Below are 26385 nucleotides of genomic sequence, written 5' to 3' on the forward strand. Positions count from 1 at the left end.
GGATCTAGCATATGCTTGTAAGACAAGGGAAGGTTAGGGCCTGGCAAGTGGGTGCACTTGCCAGGTCAACATGGCAGTTAACAAAACTGCACACAGACACTGCAGAGGCATGTCTGTGATACCTTTTTAGGGCTATTCATGTGGGTGGCACAATTAGTGCTGCAGGCTCACTGTAGCATTTGATTTACAGACCCTGGCACACTCAATGCACTTTACTAGGGGCTTACCAGTAAATCAAATATGCCAATCAGGGAGAACCAATTGTAATAATATTTACACAGGGACCACTTGCACTTTGACACTGATCAGCAGTGGCAAAGGCCCAAAGCATCTAAACCAGCAAAAACGAAATCCAGCACAGCATCAAAAATACAGGAGGTAGAGTCAAAAAGTCAGGGGAAACCACGCCAAAGATGCCAAGTCTTACACCTTTTCCATCCACAAACATTTGTCTCTTAGAATCCATTTTAAGCATGGACAAGCAGTCAATCTAGGAAACAACATTCAAAGGTATGTCACTGACATACCACATATTTCCATTACACAACCTCACACCACAATACACAATTGCACATCACCACACAATTCCACAACAACAATTCCAATCCAACGGATCTCTCATTTCCACTTCCAACAATCCTTTCAACTCTCCCCCACACACCCACTGCCACCCTCAGCTTTCCCTCACACTGCCCCCTCTCATATCACAATCCCACTGCCCCCTCTCATCCCTCCCAAACATTCCCTATCTCCTTTCTGTACTGTCTGCTCACACATACTAAGCACAGTTTCTTTCCCATGCCTTTTCAAGATGTCTGTCTATCAAACCCACGCTTTCCTCCTCTTCTTAGGGTGTCTTCTGTGTACACAGGTCCTCCCTCTTTATGCGTCTGTGGCCTGCTCTCCCCTTCTTTCTCTCTTTCTCACACACTCTTTCTGTTTTTCTGTTGCGAGTTCATTCTCCACTTCCTGCACAATCTATTCTCTGCAGCTCTCACCCCTATCTATTCACCATGCCACATAATTCCAATTCACAAATATACTCCCCACCACAAATTTCCACAAACACAATTTTACAACTAACAACTCCAATACAACCCACATAATTCCACTCCACAACACATACATCCACTACACTTCAAACCAAAACACATAGGTAAAAGACATTGTCATTTACAACGCCAATACCTCTAACTTTCACAAATGCAAGACCTATTGCATTGCAAATGCTAAATATAAAGGGGCACTGTTCCATTGCCTCTCCATGTGTCAGGAATTTTATTTCCATGAGTACTGCTTCACATAATGGAGTAAGGACTTGAGACCACAAACTAGGTTTTAATGTAAGTATTTTTTGTGGACAATCCATCTGACCCTTGGGCCATTGAGCTTTTCAATATCTCTGTTAGCACTTCAATTTCTGTTGAAGATGGAATGAATATGTCCTGTGCTTTGCTCAATGGGTGTGCATTATATACTTTGTTTTTAATATCGGAATCCCTTCTAATTTCACTTAATTTTTCACTATAGAGTTCTGAGATGTACTTAATTCAGACTTCCACTTCAACAGAGTTCACATCCGTCTTTTTCATCCACCCAAGCATCTGCCCTTTAAAGTCCAAAAATTCTTTGCAATCCCTTCCTGGGGGGCTAATATTACCTCTGACCATTTCATATCTTTTTCGGGCCACATAGCTCTTCTGAAGTTTTTCCTGCATTCCATCCTGTGCTGTAATATTAAGGGATCTCTTAGTAATTGGTCTAACTTAAATGCTTCTTTTGTATTGCTGTTTAGTTTAACTCTAGCTTTATCTTTGAGGGAGCAGGCCTTCTTTCTAATAGAGTTTCCTCTTTTTGATTAGTTACTTGCACAGGACCTTGTGTGCTGTATTCATTTTGTCATATTCCTCTATGTTTTCATGCTGTGTGTGGGCAATATATATTTCTCCTTTCATTATATTCTTTCAGTTGTGGTGTCCACCTAACCTTTCTTTCATCTGAGTTGTTGGCTATTGTGTAAAGTTTCTCTTGGCCATACAAGGTAGTCTAAAGTCAACAGGAGATGTTTGTGATTACTGTGGGTCAGTTCCCCAACTTACAAAACCTTTAACCATGGAAAAATCTTTAGATAAGATTACTATATGGTTGACAAAAGACAACTTCCTTATGTTTTCATACGTGCTGCGGGTTGGATGCTCTTTGCTAGTTTTTCCATTTATGATGGTCATGTTAACATTTTTAAGAGCAATAGCTTTTTTTCCTATTTGGTTTCCTTTGTGACCATCTACTATTGGTCCTGGGATGTTCAGACTTTTTTCCAGGTCTGCTTGGAACTCATCGAAGATTTCAGTAGGTGGAATTTTTACTCTGAAATCACCCAAAAGTAGTATTGGAACAGAGGGAACTTTTGTTCCGATTAAAAAGGTTTTTTCTGGGTCTTCACCTGAACTTTTAAGATCACTGACCACTGGGACTGTAGAAATTACACCAGATGTATTGCCTATGTGGCATTAACAGATTCTTTAAAGTAATAGCGACTATATGAAACTTATAATTATAACCAACTATATAAAATGAATATATGATCTAAATCCAAAACTATATCTGGTAAGTAGAGCCATCTTTCTGAAGAAGGTTTGTGGGACCCACAAATGGCAAGCAAATGAGCTTGTATGGCAAAGAGAACAAAATAAGAGATATTGACTCACAACAATAGAGTGGGGTTCAGATTCTCCCCCAGGGAAAAAACCCAATTTACTATACAGGCAGAAATTCATCCCCATATTATTAATCAACATTCACCCCTAGATAGGAACTTCTTTTCACACGAGAATCAGGAGCATGTGGCCAATGTGACAAACAAAGCAAACAAAACATAAACCAAGGGTGAAAAATTGACTCCCCGTAAAACCATTGGAGGTGATATAGGATGCCCTCTGGATTCCGTAACTTATCCAGTGGGCAGTAAAGGAAACAAAACAGGTGCTACAGAATGGGTAGATAGAAATATTAACCCCAGGGAAGACTGGTCGAAAGCTGCATAATGACAGATATTAACAAAATAAATGATAATGAGAAGAATGATCCAGATGCCAAAGAAAGTAATATTATATAGGAGACTACAACGGTGAAAGTGAGGATTGTGGAAACTAAGGACCTATCCCAGATTTTCAACAGTACGAAACAAGCAAGGGCTTTCTACAAGCTAAAGAGAAGAAGAAAAGTGTAAAATCACTAAAAAATGTCAAAAAGTGCTGCTGTTGGACAATGCTTAGGTAAACAGCATAGAGGGTCCAGACCATAATCCAGATTCTCATTGAATGTGTCTACTCTAGACAGAAGTACTAATAGCAAATCAGGGAATGATCGGATTACTCTCTATTGTGTGTTACCTAGTCTGATGGTGACAGGGTACTATTTCCACCAATATAATGGCCTGCCTGCTTGATCTAAATGCAGGTAGACCTTTGGTGTGATCATGGCAGAAGACTACTCCATATCTGATATGGTTACATTCCTCTGACGGTCTGGCGAGCTAAGGCCCATCGGAGGTTGACCTGTATGTCTCCCCACCTAATTTAGATGGGCAGGCATAGAGGTCAGTCTTCACTTCCAGTCACCTCCAGGAAAACCCTGGTGGTCCGGGGCAAAAAAACACTGGAAAACACCTCTCTTGCCATTGGATATAACTGCCATGATGATGGGGATAATGTGGATTTTTTATTTTCAATAACAAAATCCCGCTTTGTTTTTTTTTTTAACATAAATAAAATTGTGTCCTTGCTGTCACGTTTTGACAGAGCTGTATGACAAAGTTACAGTACACTGGTAGGAACCGCTTTGGCAACAGTTCATGTTAATGGTTGAAATGTCCAATGGGTATTTCAAAATTTGGCAGGGAGGATCTCCCGAGGGTGATGAAGTAATTTACTATGTTGCCCTGGCGGAGGAAGGCCCAACCACTAAATATTAAATCGGGCCCTTAGATTTAAGCCTGCGTGTTTGACTGCATATTATGGAGCTATTAACCAGTTATTAGCCGGATAACAGTAGATTGATTCATCTTCTTTGTCCTATACTCATATCCTCATATATACCTTTATGGGCTTTAATGGCCATTAAGGCTTTGGGGTTCCAAACACCTTATATGGTGCCATTCGATAATTTTATTCCCTTGTGCCTGAAGGCCCTCATGACTTTGCAGCCTTATTGCCTTCAAGTATGATCGCTGGAAGGAAGGAAAGCAGCAGAACTGTAAACGCATGATACCCTTGTATCAATCGGTCTGCTAGGATATGTATAATCTGAATAGGAACCTGTTTGAGTAGTCCTAATTAGGATCATCTCAAATTGGCTTTAGCCAGGATATATTATCTCCAATTCATGGATTTTAAATACAGTTCTGTTCAGCTCAGTTGTAGTGCCATTTCTAATCTTGTATTTCAATTTACAATCACCAAGGTGAACACCATTCTGATTCTCCTTCCTTGTGCCTTGGCCCTCCCTTGGCTGCAAGCTGCAGAAAGGCCACCAGTTAACCACAAATGGTCTCTGTGTGGCCTAACCTAACCACTCCTGGCCCAGTCTAGATGCCACACTGAGCCACACCGTCACCTCGTGACCCAGGGACTCAACAGTGACCATGGATCCAGAAGATAGCAGGGCTAAGTGGAGCATCACACACAGACAATGTACATGAACGATTACCCGGAGGTGTCAAGGCACTAGCTCCGTGTGAGAAAAAGATGGGAGCCCTGATGTTTCAGGTTGTCAGTGGTATAATCTTATACCTAGCACCTTTACTTAGTAAACAGCCAGATTGAAGACCAGATGTAGCAAGTACAATGGCAAGGTTAAAATGGCATGCTACCTGTCATAGTTGTTTACCCTAAACTCTAATTTGTGCGCTGTGGAAGCACTGAGGATAATCACACTTTATGCTCAATTTCTGTGCTTTGTGTGCTGTTAGCACCAGGTGCTGAAAAAAATGAGATTTGCCGTGGAACTAGTCAAGCATATCAAAACCACGATGCATGATGATAGATGGAACTCAGGGCTACCATATAGAACTGCTGAATATAGCTTAAACATTCTACGTGTTACATTGTCCAGGTATGAGGAAGCCTTCCACCTGACAGCAATAGAGGTGCATCTTGTGAAGCTCAGCCCTGCAATAACATAAACATACTGACAAATTAACTGTGAACAGGGGACAATAACTAAACAAAGGTGCTTACACATTTTCATTTGCTATGAAAAACATTTTTGGGGGAAATATATATATTTTGTCTTTTCAGAAATCCTAATAGGTTGACAGCAATGCAACAGCCACAGCAGATGTTGGAATGCATTTTTTGCCAAAGAGTGATCCTAAATTCAAACCCAAAATTTCACATACGCTGTCTACTGGCCCAATGTGTATTAAATTGTAGCATTCACTTGACAACCAATAAAGGATATTAATTTGATGCCAATGTTATTTGCCCAGTGTGCTTTATACTGCACCATTGACCACATCTGGTCCAGATAAAATGCACCCCATATTGGACAGAATACCGCAGCAGTGAAGACAGCCTTAACAAGTAATTCTGACACAGGATCTGAAGATGGATCTGTCCGTATTCTACAAGTGTTAGAACCTCCTCCCCAAAGTTTGAGTCTTGCAGCCCTGCCCCCAGCCTAACCGCAGCAATGCAGTCCTGATAGGTCTGACAATGCAGTGCTACCAAGTGTACGTATGACCTCTCATTCTCCCATCAAAGCAATGTTAAGTGAAATGTTGGGTTTGGCAAATTTGATCCTATGACATATAAGTGTTGGAAACGTCATTGGCTCCAGTTGGAGTCCATGATCATGACTTTTAAGGTAGCATCTGCTCAAGCCTAAATATCTAGCAGAAAATGTCAGCTTTTCAGGATGAGGTCAGAGTAGGAGAAGTTATATTTACGGTTGGAGAGTCCAAGATTTATTTTTGCGTAGAACTGTGTATAGTAATTATATGACAAGGATGGCGTGGTATGCTATTCTAGTAACATTAAGTTGGAACATTAAGATGGAAGCATTTTTTGAGTTCGTTCCATGTAAAATCGAACATTAAAATGTCATTGGATTACATACAGTGTTTTTTTCACTTTTCATAGATTTTAATCTTTACAATGTTTCTGTTGTTTTATCTCTTTTTATCATGTGTATATTTATTAGCCTTGCCCAGTTGTTAAATCTACTTCAATGTTATTTCCTTTGTTGTGTTTAGTTGTTTTGTGTATTATTGTGATGCTTTGGGGTTTATGTAGCTCTTTTGAAATTTTTAAAAGAAAATAAAAAGTAAAAGCTATAGTTAACATTATAATAACTGACTGATACTTTTAGATGACTTGACCCCAGTAGCTAGGTTGTACAGAACTAGTTGCAGAAATATGCAAGGGGTTGTTCATTTTTTTAAATAATTAATATGATAAATAATTTTAGAAATGGGATCGTTAGAAATGTGTACAATTAATATGATAATTCATGTTAGCAAAAGGATCGTTAGGCCATTTCAGGCATTTACTGGCACAGTTTAGTGACTTTAAGAAATTGAAACACTGATTAAGAATATTGTATATCACATCGGCTCAGGGAAACAATGAGTGTCTATACAATAATATTAGAGAACTTTTAGGTTTCAGCTCAATAGGGAGCCCCATTCAAGTTTTCCACTGAAAAAGGACAATGCCAACACATCAGCAACACTCTCAAGGAAAAGGAGAATCATATGTAATGGCCATTGTCTAAGGTGCTGGTCAGAGCTACCTTTCTAGGATTTACAACTGTAGGAACTGCAATGATAATGAAGCCCAGGCGGGTAACTCCGCTCCGCCAGCGGAGTTTAAGGAGTTTTGCCTACTCCACGCTCCATTGAGAATGCGGAGTTCAGGCAAAACTCTGACTCTGTGGCAGAGCAGAGTTAGCCGGCCCCTCCAGCGCCCTAATGTAATTATAATAAAAAAAGGCACTTACCTGCTGTTGCTGCCTCCTCCTTGCCATGGTCTCTCTATCCTTACTCGTCCTCACCCATGGAAACCCCTACGTTGTATGTCTTGCGCAGCCACAGCAGGTAAGTGCCTTTTTTATTATAATTACATTAGGGAGGGTGGAGAGGAGTGGAGCGGAGTTCCACGGAGTTTCCTTCTAACTCCTTGGAACTCTGTGTAGTGGCAATACGCCAGCTCCTCCCGGGGTTAATGATAATTCTTGCACCTGAAAGTCTACCTAGTATTGTCAAAATAGCCTGATTAGCGAAATGCATGGGCAACCATGTTTATGAGAGAGATTTCCAAAGACGTCATGCAATGCAGCGCAGCAACTAAAGTCGCACGAGAGGGAGAAACCAGAAGTTATATATGGCAGTCCTGCTCGCTTACCGGGGGCTGGTGCGCAATCAGACTGCCGTGTGCCATGCACACACCTTTGCACCATAGTGCAACATTGATTTTGTATGGAAGAGTATCCTTCTAGCACAAAATGCAATGCCGAGACAAACTTTAACACTTTTCCCACTGTGGATGTGTGCTGTACAGTGCATCTCTCAGTCAGAAAAGTTTGGTGGAATTAAAATAGTTCTCCTTTTTCATGCTAGCCTCAAGAAAACTATATTTTGTGGTGCAAAGTCTTGCCTACAAATGATCTTTTCAGGAATGAGCCTGCATGTGGATTCATACCTATGAAATGCCGTTTCACTGAAGATATTTTCCTTTGTTAGACTTTCAGTTCCAGTGAGTTGGATTAAGTCTTTGACCACTTCAAATCTGCCATTGTAACAAGCTCTGTAGGCAAAGAAAAACATGCATCATATAATGCTGTTTAATTCAGGCAGCATAAAGTCAACTTAACATTTACATGACTCACAAGTGTAAAGGTGTGTCTCCATAGATATTCACAACATGGGGTTGTACATCCGAGGTGTTTTGTAGGAGATACTTCACTATTTCATGGTGTCCAAATCGAGAGCAAAAATGGAGTGGGACATGGTCTTCGTTGTCAAGTGCGTTCACTGCAAGCAAGAGGAACAACACAATCAATTTTGAAGCACCATATCTAACATGTCATGCTAATGGAACACATTCTAGTTTAGAATAGGCATGCCTTAAAAACAAAGGCATACATGGAAACACTTTTTACCAGATGCCCACATTTTGTGCAGTGTTCAAATTATAAATCGGTAGTGACTTTACGGTCTAACTTTAAGTTTTAAGTTAACTGTAAGTCTGTTTGTACTGTTTGTGAATTAAAGTCAACCATTTTTTTATGTGGCTGAATGAAACTGGATTGGTAACAGGACGAGTGAGGGGCTGGCCTCATTCTTGATCAAGCTGTGCTGAAGCACACACAAAGGTAAAATTATCTACGACCTAAAAAGTAATAGCACATTTTTGAGAAATGCTTGTTAGTTCTAACATAAGTGGAAGTCTTCCTTCGAAAACAATGCTTGTAGGAACAGCAATACTAAAACAGAATGCATGTAATAAATCAACATGACAAAAATCCAATTTAGTTGAACACACTTTAATTACTTAAATGGCACAAAAATAAAGCAAATCTATTGTATGAATGATGAGATGCAAGAAATACATTTGAATGTTTTTGCATTTCTAGCATTTTCAGGTGTTTGAATTCAGTACAAGTTTGAAATGCCTGTGGTTTTGAAGAATAGCCTCATGGGAACAGCAGTATATTGTTTTTTAAACATGTGAAGCAAAAATAAAGGCTTCCCACAGAACAGGTTTAGAGAGGTTCTGCCCTTTTTGTTCAAATGATCTCCCTTAAACCCAAACGAACTCACCTCTAGTAGGAGACCACGTTTCAAAAGACGTTGTGGAAGTAAATGTGTCTCTTGTGCTTTTACTGCTTCTAATTGACAGTTCATTAGACACAAATCCGCTGGTTCCCGAAGTTGAAGGGTTTCACAACCACTTTCTTGATTACCACACTCTGTCCCAAAAGGAGCAGCATGGTTTCTCCAAATTGTAGACTATTTCTGGCACCTTCTGCCCCTCACAGACTTTAAGGGAGTAGTTCAACAGCAATGTCTGTCCCCGAGTGCCCTCTTTTTATCATGGGGTGCAAGGGACCAACCCGTCTCCTCATGAGAATAGCTTTAGCAAGCAGAGGCTCAAACAGAGATTATGTTAATCTCTCCACCAGCCTCTGTAAGGAGGTTAAACAATCTTTCCAAGGAGGTATCTTCTATCCATCCCTGTTTTCGTAGCATTTTGATTTTCAGATGGTGGGAACCTTAATTTATAGAGATAATCCAGCAGTGGACTGGCGGTGACCCCCTAAAACCATGGAGTAAAATCCCAACGCTGCTTTATTGTGCAGCACGGCTGTGCTTTCAGAGATAAGCTATCAAAGGAAGCACGATGCCTAGGTATTTTAGGATGTCAGATGGAAGAGAAAGCCAGGTTCTGCTTCTTCTTCAGTACTCCAAGCCCACCCCAAGCCGTCCTGCTCTAATCAAGGACAGTCTGCTCCCTGCAAAGGAAGACACACATCTGTCTTTCACCCTCTTGGAGAAAAGTGCCAGTGCATGTCTGCAGGGATCTTCTTTAAAAGCTATTTGTTACAACGTGCTTCCTTTGACTTGTGTGTGAGAATACCAAAAGGCTGGTCCTTCCTTGTATGCTTTAGCTGTCAACCTTCATGAATTTTCCTCACAACTGCCTGTGAAACACAGTGATGGGCTGTTCTTGCCCGTTGGAAGCACTGTAAATAAGGTATGTTGTGTTATTGATGTAAACACAACAGAGATCACAGAGTAAAAAGACAGAATCCAGGCTGAACACTTATTATGCATATCTACTGCCAGCACATTGCATTTGGTAAGAAACCTGGCTGGAAGTCACGTCAGGTGACCCTTAACTGGAAAACAGCTTTTCTTTCCAGCATGAAAAAGGAACAATTTAATATTATTTAGAGAAATCATGTTTGGGATATTTCTACAAAAAACAAAAGTTCACCAAATAAGTTGATGTTTACTGATTAGTAAAATCTCACAATAATGGAATGTTGATCTGTTTTTTAACCCCAGTTACACAATTCGATGTTTTAAACATAGGGCAAGCCTTTCCATTTAAAGATGCCACAGGCCTATCAGGTAAAGGCACTGTTGTAACTGCTACTACTAAAACTTGTAAGATTTGATTTCTAACTACCCCTCATTATCTTCAAAGCAGTACACTGTTATACCTGCGTCTCAGCCAGTGTGACTGTGGTGTGGAATGTTGGTGTGAGAGGTGACTGTCAAATGTTGGATGAGTGAGAGTGTGAGTTGGAGGATGGGCTGAGAATCAGGAAGGCTGCCCCTGGTGGGGCTCTACTTAACATCTTAATAAATCTACTTAACCAAACAACATGGATTCAGATCACTTTTATTCTACTACATATTTTGGTGACGATTTTGAAGAAGATCTACGTGTGTACTCAGTGAGGAAACAATTAGATTGAAGTTACAAGCTATGTTTTGGTGAAGGAAAACGTAAGCGTCTGAGCTGAAGCTGGGAGAAATTGAGAACCCAAAGAGAAGCTAAGAAACAAGGAAGAGCATCAAGAGTTCTGATGAATTTGAGGAGAAACCATAAGAACTTGAAGCCTGCAGAAATATTTGTGCCCTGGAGATCGCCCCACCAGTGTTTTGCTGCTCAGACAGTGTCACTGTGGTGTGAAATGTTGGTGTAAGAGGTGTCTGTAGAATGTTGGATGAGTGACGGTGTGAGATGGAGGATGGGCTGAGCAGCAGGAAGGCTGCTCCTGGTGGGGCTCTACTTAACATCTTACTATATAAATCTACTTAACCAAACAACATGGAACCGGATCTCTTTTATTCTACTACATACACCTACAACATCCTTCCTACCTACGAAAGGAAGTTACACCAAACATCAAGCCAATTATTTGTAGGGTTAGCACCTTTGCTGTGGAGTTCTCTTCCTGAGATTGGCTGATGTAGCATTTTAGTCTGTTGGGCTACCTTGGAATTGAGGCTCAAGCACAACCTGCCCCCCTCATCTCACTGATGATCTGTTGATCATTATGTATTTTCAAAATAAAAAAACAAAAAGGATGAACCATACCTAATTGTAAGATTTTCAGCAGATTTGATTAACCAGTAGGCACTGGAACTGAAAACCTGAAATCAATGTCATTCAATAAAACTAAACTTAATATAAGGACCCAACCACACTTTCTTTCAGAAGTAAACATTTGCCAGAGAAATCGGAGGAGCACCATCACACAGGGAGTTTTTAGATGGTCAGTGTTTGAAGAAAACTATTAATTTTCAATTCAAGAGTTCGTTCTTTAAAGATAAACAGCCCAAAAAATAAAAGGATCTGTTTTTAAGAAAACAGTTAGAGAAACCAACCCATTTTTATATTACAATAATCATTGCTTAAAAGGGCCGGCTTTAGTGCAGGTGGTGCCCTGTGCTATAATGTTTGTTGACGCCCCCCACAGACACCCTCACTACTACCCTTTAACAGTGCCCCCCTCAAGTCTCAATAACCACTCTCTCTCAGATGTATTTATTTAGATATATAGTGCCACCTATACCAGTGTAGGGTGTAAGAGCACTTTACATCACACACACATTACACAGAGACAATCAATCATACATGTGTAAATCAGTGTATTGGAAATGTTACATAAGCCAGAAGACTACAGGGTGTACGAGTCACATGTCATCCATACTGGTCGACAGTATAGTTTAAAAGAGTGCTTGGTCTAAAGAAGCACAGACTCAAAATTTAAAACATAACCCCATGGTTGGGGGTTACATTTAATAATAAGGATTTGTTTTCACTGAAATAAATGCTTTTTGAAACATTAGAATAATGATAGACGAGGAAAACATCATAATGCTCTAATCTATACCTTGCAGTTTGCTTGCAGCTCTTTGATGACAGTTACTAGCTCTTTGTTCCATGTTAGGATTTTAACAACTTCACTGCTAGAAACAAAGGGATCTCTATGACAAAAGCACTGACCTATTTAAACTATATTCACTTTTTGATCTGCATGGAACACCTTCATTGCAGCAGGCATATTAACTCTCTGTGCTTTCATAAAAGGAGTTCAAACTTCCACTAGACAAAACTCCTTCTCTCTCCAGGAAGACCATTAATCACCAGAGTTATCTTGACATTTTTATCGTTGTATGAAAATTGCTGAAGGCCAACAATGCAGCAGCAGGTGCTTTTAAAACAATAAAATACTTCCAAACAGATGCCCCCTAGAAGAGTCAGCATCCGGTGCGGTGGCACCAGTCGCACCACCCTGTTGCTTAAAGGATAGCAGTTACAAAACTATTAAAAGCAGCATTTGTGTTTTGAAGAAAATACATTGCCAAAAATCATTTTCAGAAAAACAACGAATGCTTATTTAAGGGAAAGCTACTACAAATTTATTTAGAGAAATATGTTATTTGGCGAAAATCAGTAGCAGAAATTAAGGATTATGCTTCGGAGAATATCAGAAAAATTTCTTTTGTTTGGAGTCATGCAACCTGGGTTTAAATGAAGTAAAGTACGACCATATGATTTAAATTTGAGCACTTACTGCTGAACATTAAGCAGATTTTTTGAATTTAGGAAGCATAGAACACAAAAATATAAAAATTGCTCTGCTTGTTGAAAAGTTTGATTCCAAGTGTTCTTGGTCTTGTCAGCAAAAGACTGGAGGTAAACACCAATTTCCTCTTGCTACTGATGCCATTAGTCAGAAAAAAACCTAAAATAAAGTTTTAGAATTAGGGGTTCAGCTTATTGTGATTTTATGTTCCAGGGTAAGCATAGGGGGAAGACAACAATGGAAAGAATTGTCTAAGACAGTTCTGAAGCCACTGCTGAGAGGACAGCACAAATCCAATCCCTTTCTTCAGAGACAATTCTCAAGAGACTTAACACCCACCGCTATCAGCCACAGGCGCCCCCCCCCCCCCCGGGACCCTATCAAAGATACTGCACATCAACTTCACGAAATCCTGAACAAAACAATACGCCTGATGTTGCACCATTACAACAATTAACATTCATGTGTGGTCAGAAAATGGAGAATCATTCATTCACCATTGACATGACAAACAAAGATTTTCACTCAAATTTAACTCAAAACCACTATTTGGAAGAGTCATGGCGGGTATTCACTGGACAATCCGTAAGTCACAGCCTGGAAGACAAAATTCAAGATAAGAATGTGTGTCATGCACTCATCAAAGGACAGAGACAGAGAGAAAGAGAGAGAGAGATAGAGGGAGAGAGAGAGAGAGAGAGAGAGAGAGAGAGAGAGAGATATAGAGAGGGAAAGAGAGAGGGAGAGGGACTGTACAAGGAGCGCAAGGCCGCTTGGGCTCCTGGCTCATACATGCCAACTGTTGTGTGTGTATCGCAATTGGTGCACCATGAGCCTAAGGCCTAGCCTGCATTGCATCGCAAAAGCCACATCACATTTCCAGATTGCAAGCAGTACTCAGACTAACATTGGGGGGACATCCCAAGCACATGCACATCCCCTGTCACGTGGAACTGTACCGTGCATGTATGCTGCATTTGTTGGGAGCACTGCCACTGGGCATCAGTTACCGTCTGAGCTTCCGTCTTGCGTAGGTCACCTGCGTCCAGCCCTGGTTCCATTGTCGATCATGCACATTCGAGTGGCCCATGGATGTCTGTCTATCCAACACAACAGTAGATGAACTGGATTATGACTTGTGTGTGCGCCCCCTGTTGGCCCACGACCAGGAGTGTAACCTTGATACCTGTGCATGGGATGCCTTGATATTTGGCGTATGTGCTGGCAGTTGGGCATGGGAGATTGCACAACTCCTCGTGCGCAGTGACCACATCGAGGCGCTCCTCTATTGGTCTGTTTTGCAGATTGGTGAAACGGCGTGGATGGAGCACATCTGTCTGGACCAGGTAATGGATTGGCTCTCCCTCGTGTTAGTTGAAGACGACAACAATATCCTTTTGGAACTGATTACCCATGAAGCTGCGCTCGCATTTATGGATGAGTAACTACGTTCCTGCAGCCACAACTGAATGTAACCCAGAGCACGGGTCCCAACACCTTGTTGCATCTCGGAGGAATGGTCACATATCCCACAAGAACAGTGGACATGTCTGCATTCGCCTTGACTCTGAATGCATGTGCGTGCATCTACATGTGTTGACACACACCTGTGCAAGGTGAGGCATTCCCAGGGGCGGAGCTGCACAGCGTCATTTGGCAACGTTCCTAAATCAGACATACTGCTGGAGGAAGAGTACACACATGGCAATGTAGTACTCCATGTGACCTTGTTGGACCACCTGCTCACTGTCAGCAGAGCAGCCAGTCAGTGCAGTCCGTTGGTACAGCACTATGCAGATCCCATGGGATGTGAGTTGTGGCCCCTGACACGGGGCAATGGGCATACGCCAAACATCACATGACTCGTCCAGCAAGGCAAGGTGGGCTGAGAGCATTGCCATCCGTAATGATTGGTGTTCTATTTTTGCCTCCCCATTTCTTGCACCTCTACATGTTCCTATGCTGCCTGTTAGTGTCTGAAGCATTGATCTGCATGTTGTGGCCCTTGTCTTGCCCATACTGACAAGCACATGCTAATAAAGCCTATGCAACTCCACTACTGTTCAACTGTGATGAGTGTTGATTAGAATGACAAATCGAGTGCCTCAATGAGCATTGTCCGTACAGAGTGAGGGACTGACTGACGAATTTCACTTGGGGGTGAGTCACTATTGACAGCTCCACCTCTGTGAGCCAGACATTATGGTTGGGATAGTTGCTGGTAGACCTGTGCTCTTACGTGTCTTCAGCAATGTGAGTATGGTGTCCAACTTTTTGCCATGTGGATCAATGTGATGCATCAAAACAGGCTGTGTCCACACAGTTGAGTTAGAGTAGGTATGCAAAGAGATGTTCTGTTGCCACATGTGATGGGGGACACTACTTTGGGCCTGCTACCAAATTTGACATTTTTACACACAGCTCTATTCAAAGCATGGACGTGTGGCAACGTTGGGGGGTTGTGAGATTGTTGTTCATGAGCAATGAAGCAACAGCTTGTTCACACCTTCACAGTCATCAAATTGGCCATATGGGTCAGGCTCAAACATGCGCATTGATGTCATTTCCCAGGGTGTACCTTTTTGTGCAATCAATGTCCACACATTCATCCATACTTTTATACTTGAATGAACATAGACATGACACATCTGTGTGATTTGGAATGTTTTATTCACATTCTGTGGTGTGTCAGACCTGGAGCAGTACATGGCCATGCAAACCACACATTACATGGTTGCCCAGTGGAGGGCCAACCAAAGTCCTTTGGGGAATGATCAGTTAATCGTAAGTGGAAGAGTTCGGTCCGCAGCCTGATTTCTGTGTCATTGGTAACCAGAGCAGTTATGGCAGTCCATGTCGGGGTCCAGGTGAATGCAGCAGAATGTTTCGGGGGACAGTGGAAGGTGTTGTTCCTGGGCATGATGCAGAGGGCTGAAGCAAGCAGGAACAGGTCATATGGTGGGGATGAATGCTTCAACCTCCTTTCGCACACCAGTCAATACCATCCACATCTTAGTCCTCTGATATGTCTTCTGTGTCAGGTGTGTCAGGTGTGTGTGTTGGTGTTATGGCGGCCTCACTGTGTGCCACTGGCACATCAGGGGGCGGAGGTGGTATGGCTGCCTCACTGGCTGGCACTGGCACATCAGGGGGAAGAGGTGGTATGGCTGCCTCAGTGGGTTCCACTGGCACATCTGGGGGCGGAGGGGGTATGGCTGCCTCACTGGGTGCCACTGACACATCAGGGGGCGGAGGTGGTATGGCTGCCTCACTGTGTGCCACTGACACATCAGTGGGCGGAGGTGTGTGTCGAAGTTCCTGCAGTAGTCATCTGGGACAGGCTCTTTGGAAGCAATGGCAAGATGAGGTTCTGCAGGGCATGGAAGATCCCAGCTACATCTCGCTGGTGTACATCTGTGGCAGAGATCCTTCCAGCCTGCATGCGCTCCATGGTCTCCATTTTCCTTCGCATGTGTCCCAACTCCTGGCTGACATCGCTGGAGCCAGGTCTAACAAGACAGTTCTTGTATCCGAGTAATGACAACAGCAAGATCAGCCAAGGAGTGTTGTAGACCACGGTACGGACTGTGGGTGTCCATTAGGGACTGTAAGTGGTCCCTGATGGGACTCAGACACCCACATATGGCATCAAGTTTGGCTGCCATGAGGTCGAAACCCACCCGCACCTGTTCATCCAGCCCCCTCTGGCAGTCTAACACATTGCGTTGGAATGCCATGTGTTTTTCCGTGAGGTGGTCGGAGCCAGCCGTGGTGGTGGGTGCTTCCTGCTGTGTGGGCTGTGCAGGGGGTGGGGTCACCTCGATGCCGCTGAGCTGCCCTGCTCCTGGAGGTGGGGTACGGAGGCTGTCCACGAGCCGTTGGAGGGTGTCGAGGCAGATGGCCAGGGGGTCCTCATCATCATCACTGACGAAATGTCTGGTCTGCTCTGCAGGAGGTGTTGATTGTCCCTCTGCAATGTGAAAGGGGAGATGCAGGTTAACAGTGTGTTCCATGTATGTTGATGCATTGTGCATGTTTACATGCAGACTGCATGACAATGTACATTGTGATTGTTTAGGAGGAGCTGGCTATTTGATTGGAGTCAGTGGACATTTCGACTACATGACGGATGTGAGGCTGTACTCGTACACTATCATCTCACAGTTTCATGCTATGGCAGATGTGATTGGCCAGTTCCTACACACAAGCGGCACCAGTTGTGTCCTCTGTTCTGTAGTGAAAGTGTTGCACTTTGTACCACATTGTCATCAATTTTGATGTACTGTGATTGCTGCATTGTGGGAGAGTCGCCCATGCAGCTTTGATTTGGCAGCCCCTTATCCTTTTGAGGCGGTGTGCCTTTGACTTCTGTGCTTTTATGGTGCTGAGATGTTGGTGACTTGGGTCATTTGTGCACTTGGACGTTTTTTGTACTCTTGTGCATGGTTTATCCGCAGATGTGTTGTTGACGGCAGGGGTTGTATGTGTACAAGGATGTGTCAGAGTGTGACCTGCTGCTTTGAAGATGTGATCCACACTGGGCAACCTCAGTGTATTGTGGTGCACCATGTCATGTATTTTGACTCCAGCCATGTTATCCGTCATGCAGTGTCACTTGCAATGTCAGTGTGGCTCATAGAGCCACAGCTTTGCTGGATTCATCACATGCGGGATTGGTGATAGGGAGGGGGGCCCCTTTGTGCACATAGTGGAAGGGAGCCTACTTGGTGTTTCTTTGTGTGCTGCAGTGTGCCAAGGGTATCAGGGACACATTCCACAATCATTGTGGGTGTGCAGTGTGCTACGCTTAATTGTGCATGTGTGCCATTATGCCCATCTCCCCCGTCCCCCCAGTCCCTGGTCCTTACTCACCCTGTTGCTGTTGGGTCAGGTCATATCGAGCTGTGTCCGGACCCCCAACTCCTGCAACCGTCTCCACAATGATGACTGTGGCCAAAATTTCCTCCAGCTCATCCAGCTCCTCCTGTGGCGCAGGACTCCCACCTCCGGTCGCCATTGCTGCCTTCCGGTTGGCAGCGAGTTTCTGCTTGGTTTGGCTATTCACGTCATGCCAGCGCTTCTTGACCTCCTCCATTGACCTCCTCGACACTCTGACTGCATTCACGTTGTTCACGATGGACTGACAAATTTACGTTTGTGTTGCCAATGACACAGTGGAGGCGACAAACAGTTGTTGGTAGTATTCTATCACCTCCGTGACGATGATCCGGTTTTCCTGCGGACTGAACCCCATCTTCCTCTTCCTCTTCTCCTTGCCCTTCCCCGGCCACGGGGTTCCCTGGTTGGTCCTCCATGGGGCTTATGGGGTTTGAGTTGTCCTCTGCACTCGGTCCGGGTGCATCCATGGTGCTACACAGTTTCTTTTGCTTTGGGTGTGTTTTTTTTGTTGCTTTTGTAGTCCATTTTCCAGCATGATGCGTGGGAATTGCAGGCCTGTCGCTGGTTCTCGCTGATTTTTGTATCGCGATTTGGGGCATCGCACATTTTTACGCGTTCATGTTTCAAATTTTTTTGGGCCGTGCGTAGATTTTATCTCGGTCATTTTCTGTATTATCGTGAGACTATCGCATGGTGCCGCCGGGTTGAGAATTCAACGTTAACACAGTGGTATTTTCCCGCGATAGACTGCGAAATGCAAAGTTACGTTAAGCAAATTTTGCAATAATTATCACACGTTCTTGAGAATATCCTCCTGTGTGTTTTTCTTGAAATAGGTGAGACGACATGGTCATACACACCTTTTGCAGCTTTAAAATCACTGTACATTTTATTTTAAATGTTATACATTTTTTATTGCTTTTTATCAAAACAAGTTGAAAAGGCTAAAGCGACTTTTAAAGTTCTGAAAAATTGGAATCAGAACATACCAGATCGATTAGAAGGCAAAACATTGATAAACCAGAGCAGAATTTACATAGTGATGGCGAGGTTTACCGACTTGATCTAGATTTTAATCAACGTTTTGTGCAAAAACCCATCTTAGAAGTAAGGCTTATGTAGGGAGAAGTCTGAGGTACAGGGTTTTGCTGTTTTTATCAACCATAGACATATCTTTAGCTAAGTTTGGTTTAGTCAGGGAAAGTCTTCATGGGAGAAGATGAAGATACACTTTTCCAGTGGTTACTCTAAACTGTATATTGATTTAATAGGAAATGGACCAGCAGCACAACAAATGTACCATTTTGTGAACATGATTTACGAAGAATTCTCAAACTCTCTTACAAGTGCTGTATTCATGTAACTATTGACTTTAAATAAAACAATATTCAACTCACTCATTTTCTTAAAAGAACAATTTATGGAGACATAGAGGTCTCCAGACACCAACAAATTTGACAGTGATTACATGACCTGCCATCACTACCCTATATTTCCTATGTCTCCCCCAAATGTGACCACATTGTGTCACAGTGTCCTGCATACATTTGCTGAGAACTTAAATATGAAACGCATACACACATTAACTGCCATAAAAGTACAGATGGAAAAAACATTCCATAAATAGATGTGGCAGTATTATATGATTCAAGTCACATTTTGTGATAATACAATTATTTAAATAAAAGACACAACACATAGTACATATCAGTGATAAGATGCATAAAACACATAAAATGGGCTGATGGATCACAAACTAAAGAGTGAAAAGTTTAAAAGAGTTAAAAATAAGATCAGATCCAAATCATACAAATATAATACATGTGGGGAAGTTATATTGAGCAAACACAAGGAGATGATGGACAGAGCACTGAAACTTTTTAGGGGCATATTATCAAGACAGGCGATAAAATTATCGCTGCTTTAGCGGCAGAGAACTGCCGCTAAAACGGCGATAATGGACTTGATAATATGCTCTATGGAATTCCAATTGAAGCTCATGTTAGATGTGAAGGACATCTAACCTGAGCTTCAATTGGAATTTCATAGAGCATATTATCAAGCCCATTATCTCCGTTTTAGCGGCAGTTTTCTGCCGCTAAAGCGGCGATAATTTTATCGCCTGTCTTGATAATCTGCCCCTTGGACACTCACCCCCAGTCACAGATCTGGGTTGAATCCATCATCATTCTTTAGCTCACTTCGCCACCTCAGTTCAGACCTTCATCAGCCAGGCTAGCTTGAATCCAGTGGCAAAGTGAGCAAGGGACCCATATTTGTTTCTAGCCCCCCAGTGAAAGGCAGACAAAATGTCCCATTGCCAAGATAATATCAGCTTCTCTTAATTCAGAATGCCAGTCCGGGTTCGTCAGCTTATTCTGGACGTCGGCTATATTCCATGATCTTAGCCTAAGTCCCACTTGATGCATCCTAGGGCTTCTTTGACAAGTTGTGGGTGCATATATGAAATGTAACATGATTGCACTAGGCACCTTTCTTCAATGAGTGCCACTTCAAAGACATTGTGGTAAGAAAAAGAGAGTACGATACAGAGAGAAATTCAAAAAGACATTCAGAGAGAGAGACCTAGTGAGAGACTGAGAGAGAGAGAGAGAGAGAGAGAGAGAGAGAGTTATAAAGAGAGAAAGGGCGAGGCAGAGAGAGTAAATAGAGAGGCAATTAGGTTAGTACTTAAGCTACCTCATAATGTTAGGATAGGAACATTAGGGTATAGTTATGTTGCTTAATTAACTGACCTTAAAATGCTATCTTTTTGCAATTACAGGACGTTTTCGAAGACATAAAACAGATAACATATAGCGAATTAGCAGTCATCTGCTGACTCATTACCTGAACATCTTCATGCATTTGGTGTTTACAAATTTAAACAAAACCTACTTAATACCTTCTGTAAAACTGGATCTCAGATCACAGATTTGCAGAATGAGAGCACTTAAATTCTCCTCATGTCATGCTGTTGATGTGAATTGGGTTTTGTGCATGCTATTGTGAATTCCATTCTACAGAACAGGAAAAGGAAGAAGAACAGGGAGGCGTGTTCATGTCTTCTTCAGCTGCACACTAAAGCTAAAGGATGATTTGAACTGAACTTTGCTAGAGAAAGCGACCAACATAGGAATGCATTAGAGTAGTCGCATTTGAGTCAGCAGAGATCCCAGCTGCTATCCCTTGCAAACCCTCTGCAAGCGCTGCATTTATGGCCTTTAGCGCATCGATTGACGGTCATTAAAAGGGTTAAATGAAAACTTTCCTCTCAGGGAATTAGGGTTACATTTTGAAGTTCCTTGTCCAGTCCAACCCTCGCTCACTGAACATGGTTGGATGCCATGGTTGGAAGCCAAAGACCTTGCCCGATGAACAGTGGGGCTGTGGTCGGTGAGTGCAGGAGCTGGCTGAAAGCTAGACCCTGTGACCTAATCCGGTTCGACACCACCAAATAGGCCTTGAGATCAGAAACCTTTCACACTCAACGGAGGACGTGTGAGGCCAGTCCCTTCTCACAGAGGCAGATGAATGCTGCTAAGGACTGATACCATTGGGTTCTCGGGTAAAGCGGCGTTGAGATGTCATTGATGATGTCACTGAAGATGTGACATTGGATTTCACGTGTGATGTCATCATTGATGTAATTTGTGATGTTCTCTGAAACATCTGAGATAATGTGCTATTCATTGAAAAGGAGCTATGGGAGTGCTGCTCACTATATCGACCAACTTCCATTTCTTTAGGCATTAGATTAGAGTTAGAGTTACAGGCCACTCGTCATGAGGGCCTCTGGCTTGAAGTTGAGCTGGCAAAGAGAAAATTAAACCCATGGCAATATTAGACTTGTTGAGGAATGTGCTGCATTGTTGTTTTAAGCATTGTATAACTCATGTAATTTTCCTTTGAGAGCGTTCTGGGTCTAACAAATATATGGGTAGTAAATCAGTTTTGCAAATGGTATTTAAAATCAGACTTGCAACGTAAAATGACACATTGCATGTGTGAAACGTTTTTCAATTTTGTAAATAATAACACGCACATTATTAAAATGCTCTTAACTATTTCACTTAGCCTCCACTTTTAAAGAAATGGCACTTAACGGCAAACTACTTCCATCACACAAGTTCATTATTCGCAATGGACACCATGCAAATTAGCCTGGCCACATATACAGTACTTAATGTTCCTACAACAAGAGTTTAAAAATACAAACAAGCAAACACTTAAGGCCCTGCTCCAAACTGGGAAGAGTAGTATTTCCAAACGAGATCCTTCTTACCCAGATCCAAGGTGGCAGGATCTTCCTGGGATTTATAAGCAGATTTTACTGGGCTGAAAAGTACCTGGTAAAGCCAAGTGCGGGTCTGGAAAAGAGCTGTGGGCACCATTGCAGTTCGGCTCCCGCCTACAGTGAGTGAGTTAAGTAACACTCCATGCTGGCTGCTAAGAGAGCTCGCGGGGACGTCTGCTCCACCGAACCCACATAGCAATCCCAACCCCCACCTTCTCTCATGAGCTGGTAAATGATAGCACAATAGGACGCGGTATTTGGCCCACAATAGGGACCTGCTTGCTGTTTTTGTCGCAGTATACCGGGTTCACATTATTTTCCAATCGTGGTGGAAGAACTCATAATAGCTGGATGGAGCTGGAGGGATACTACCCAAAAGCCTTAATTAAATCCATATTTGTAAAGCGCCAATATATTACCCCTTAAGGTTTCAAGGCGCTGGGTGCTGTTGGGGAGATTTATGAGAAACTGACGCATCAGCATTAATGCGTCAGTTTCTCTGCACCCTCCTTGCGACATGATGGAAGCGCCGTATTTAATGTATGGTGCTCCATGTCGCAAGGAAAGACAGATCCGTCAAAAACCCTGATGCATCTTTTGGCGCAAAACACATGCATTGCTGGAGTAGTGTCGTAAGGATAGCGCAACTCCAGAAATGCAGGAGGTGGGCCTGTGCCTATGACATTGCGTCACCCATACGCCTGCCATGAGGCATAAGGTTTTTACGCATTGGCATCCTAGAAGTCATGCCGTGAAATCTCATAGATGTCACTGCATCCCTTCTGCAAGTTTTACTTGCCGGGGAACGCCCACCCTGCATACATTATACCTATATACATTATAATATGACGAAGGGCTTTACAAGGTGATGCATCTGCCTAGATGTGTTACTTTTTGAATAGGGCGCAATGCGGCGCATATTTTACACCGTAGCTGCGTCATAAAAAGTAACGCAACGGCAGCGCAAAAGTGACGCAGGGGCTCATAAATAAACCCTAAGTGAACTATTGTCCAGAGTCAAATGGTGTTGAGCTGCCGCGTCAGATGATGCTGAGCTGAGCGGCCACCAGGGATAGAACAGTGAGTGGTGCGGCGTGCTCTCGCCGCTGGGCCACACTTTTTTACTTAAACATAATTCAGTTTTAAACGACCCTTAAAAGGGCAAACACAGCTACGTGCTCTGGAGATGGCAGTCTTCTTCGTCCAGACTCTTGTGCAAAATGTCAACTATAATAAGGTGTAATGGAAAAACATATCTGCAAAATATATCCACTTCGGCACTGATGCACTTGTTTCAGTGTTAAAAAAGTTTATCGATTTTTCTCTAAACAAGGAAAATTGGCCAGTCCAACGCTTGACGTCCAAGCTCTACATGACAAACATTTTAATTGGAAATTGATCTGAAATGATGATAGTTTTGAAATCATGTACTATCGATATGTGAACTTGATGTCTGCACTAGGGATGGAAGGAACCACCGAGCGAAGCGAGAAGCTGATCCACTACTGCAGCAGTGCCCGTGATGGAAAGGAAATAACGATGCATGCGTTTGATTCTCATTACAATCTGTCATCATAATAAAGCCTCAGAACTTTACTGCCTTCTGGTTTCATACATTTCAGACGAGTACTTTCCAGCACGCTGACCTTTTCAGTCGTTCCTAATGCGATCAGTTGACTATGCCACAATTTATTTCTATGTTTAATAGTTTCACTGGCTTCAGAGACTGGAATAATATAGCTTGCCAATCAAATATATGAAACTGAAAAGGTCAAATTAGCAGCCTGAATTTTACTAAATGTACTTGAAAGTAATACTCTGTTTAGTTTTTTAGACAGTATTATACGGCACATGGAATTATATTAGGCATCCATCGAGAGGGGAGATGCAATCAACAGCAATTGTTCCAGGGAAAATTGAATAAAACAGAGCAGCAGACACTGCATTTGTCCAGTGCAGTCTGCTCATGCATGGAAAGGCAAGGCCGTCGCAGTATATCACTGAATTTCCGATTTCTACTGACATGGTGTTTTAAACAATTTAGGACATTTCAATGTAAGTTTTTTTCTAAAATAAAAAAGGGGTACATAGTGGGCTCCTAATAATGTCACTATATACCATGGCATTGATGACGACTTCTTCAGTTTCCCATGTCCACCTCTAATGAGCTGAACAGGACTCTTCTTTTTATCCTGGGATTTGTCTTGATTTTCTAATTGAATAAAAAGACTACTAATCCTAGAATGGAAAGAAAATATCTTAACAGGATGGGTTACTAATGGATGGAATGAGGAAACTTAGGGTGTCTCGATGACATTTCAAGAGAAAGCTAGCAAGACATCACAGCCCTTTCATTGACAGGGTGTTTGTGCATCCTGCTGCCAGACCATAGCTTCAATGTTTCAATCTGGTCATATTCTAAGAGAGAGAGGGGTAGGCTATTGCACAGACGAGAGGCCACCACTTGAAAGGATCTTCCCCCTACCCGGGAAAGCAGGACCTTGGGAGTCCTGTTCGACGAGTTTAGGCATTAAATTGAGGATGCAACACGTCTCTAGTTTCTTGCCATTGTGCTTTGGGAGATCCTACCACCAAGATTCACTGTGTCTAAATAAATCTGAGCATGATGAAACATTTAGCCCTTTATGTTGGTTTGTTGTTGACAGGGCCTGTACTTTCATAGATATTCTTTTTTTTAATTGGTTTTAACCCTGATTTTAAACAGTGTTCTTTTATAAATAGTTTTCCCTAATTGCACAGTACTTCCAGTACCACATTTTTTTGTACTCATCTGTAGAGTCATTTTGGGATCATCAAGTGTATTTCCCAAGCCTGTCTCCACCTTCCCGATAGTGCAAATTCTCCCGGCCACCATACAGAAGGTATAGGAGTCCTACAGCTTTTCAAGTTCCTGGTGCTATTTATCAACCTGGTTTAGGCATTAAATGGGAGACGCCATTCTCTGCTCCCACCCATACCAGAACTGGTGCCAGGGCGAGAATCCCTGCATCTGACTTGCTCAATTACAGAATGTTAGACTTGGGGGTCTCTAGTTGGCACAGGTAGGTACTTGTGACAAATAGGGACCCTCGCTTCTAGTCAGGGTAAAGGTGTACACTCCTAACATAACCCCTGCTCACCCCCTTGGTAGCTTGGCACGAGCAGACAGGCTTATCTCAGAGGCAGTGGGTAAAGCATTTGTGAACACATACAGTAATCAAGTGACAACACTACAGATGGACACCACACACGTTTTATATCCAAAATAAGTATTCTTCATATAGATTTACTACAAGACCATAAACAAAAAAAAAACACAATACTGTTACTTAAAATGGTAGTTTTAGCTTAGTTCTCTTTAGTTCTTAAATACAACACTTTTAGTTCAATGTACCTTTAGATGCGACACGCAGGGCAACGGAAGTGTTGCAACGATAGCGATGCGATGAAAGTTTGGTGCAAAGAAATAAAGACATGAAGATCTTCCTGTAGCGGCTCGCTTCTCCGATGGTGCGAGAAGAGTCAAGACTCGACTCGATGCGTCAGCCAGCGGCGGCACCCTTCTTCAGTGATGCGACGGCAGCGGCTGCGACGGCAACACACATTTCTTCTCCGTGAGTCGCGCTTCCAGCTCATTGCGACACGTAGTCCCTCAGGAGGCCCAAAACAGCAGCAGGCACTTCCAAAGAACTCTGGGGAGCTGGTGGTTAAAGTCTGTTGTCCCTGAGACTTCTGCAGGAGGCAAGCTCTTTTCCAAGCCCTTTGAGTTCCTTTCTCCTCTCTTTGGCAGTAGGGAACCACTGCAGGCCAATCCCCCAGTTTCAGGGATAGTCTCTCCTCAGTTTCTTCTTCGTTTCTCTCCTCGGCAAAGTTTTCCTTTGTTCTCTGAAGGCAGAGAGGCCTTTGCCTAGTCTAAACCAGTTCTGGTAAGTCCTGGAGCACTTTGTTTACATGACTCCTTCTTTCCTTTCAGAGTGCAGGGCAGAGACATCAGACGCACCACAGGAGGTGGAGCCAGCATTGTGGAGGGAAGGCACAGCTCTATTCAGGTCCCAGTTGCAACTCCTCCCTCCCATCTAGATGCAGATCTCTCTATTCACCACTGTGCTGCCTCACCCTGTCTCCTGGAATTCCCCTGCCCTGTCACTCAACTCCAGATAAGGAATACACAGCCTAGCAGAGGCAGGTTTGAATGGTTAGACAAGAAAATGCCTACTTTCTAAAAGTGGCATTTTCAAATGCAGAATGTTAAAACCAACTTCCCTAAAAGATGTATTTTATCAATCTGAGTTCAGGCATACTAAATTTGAATTTCTACCATGTTCCCTGAGCCAGTTAGGATTATAAGATGTAATAAACAAACTGCCCATTCTGGCCTATGGAGAACAGGTAGCCTTGCAATAGTGAAAACCGAAAATGGCTGTAATTCACTATTAGAACATGCCACACACACCAGGGCATGCCCTACCTTATACTTACAATGCACCCTGCCCTTGGGCATACCATAGGGGTGTCTGATATGAAGAAATGGGAAGGTTTAGGGACTGGCAAGTGGGTGCACATGCCCAGTCAGCATGACAGTA

The 26385-nt window shown here is 42.8% G+C and overlaps 1 protein-coding gene across 1 annotated transcript in view; it reads right to left on the reverse strand.

Annotated features, from left to right (window-relative positions):
• Positions 1–26385, reverse strand: part of TNNI3K (TNNI3 interacting kinase) — a 2902528-nt gene that overhangs the window by 1945280 nt on the left and 930863 nt on the right. Inside the window, exons 8-9 of the mRNA XM_085600138.1 lie at positions 7888–8032; positions 7701–7805 (exon numbers count right to left, since the gene is read on the reverse strand). Coding sequence (XP_085456264.1) covers positions 7701–7805; positions 7888–8032 — 250 coding nt within the window. The remainder of the gene's footprint in view (positions 1–7700; positions 7806–7887; positions 8033–26385) is intronic.

Source organism: Triturus cristatus, chromosome 4_2, assembly GCF_964204655.1.
Source record: "Triturus cristatus chromosome 4_2, aTriCri1.1, whole genome shotgun sequence".
Classification (NCBI taxonomy): Eukaryota; Metazoa; Chordata; class Amphibia; order Caudata; family Salamandridae; genus Triturus; species Triturus cristatus.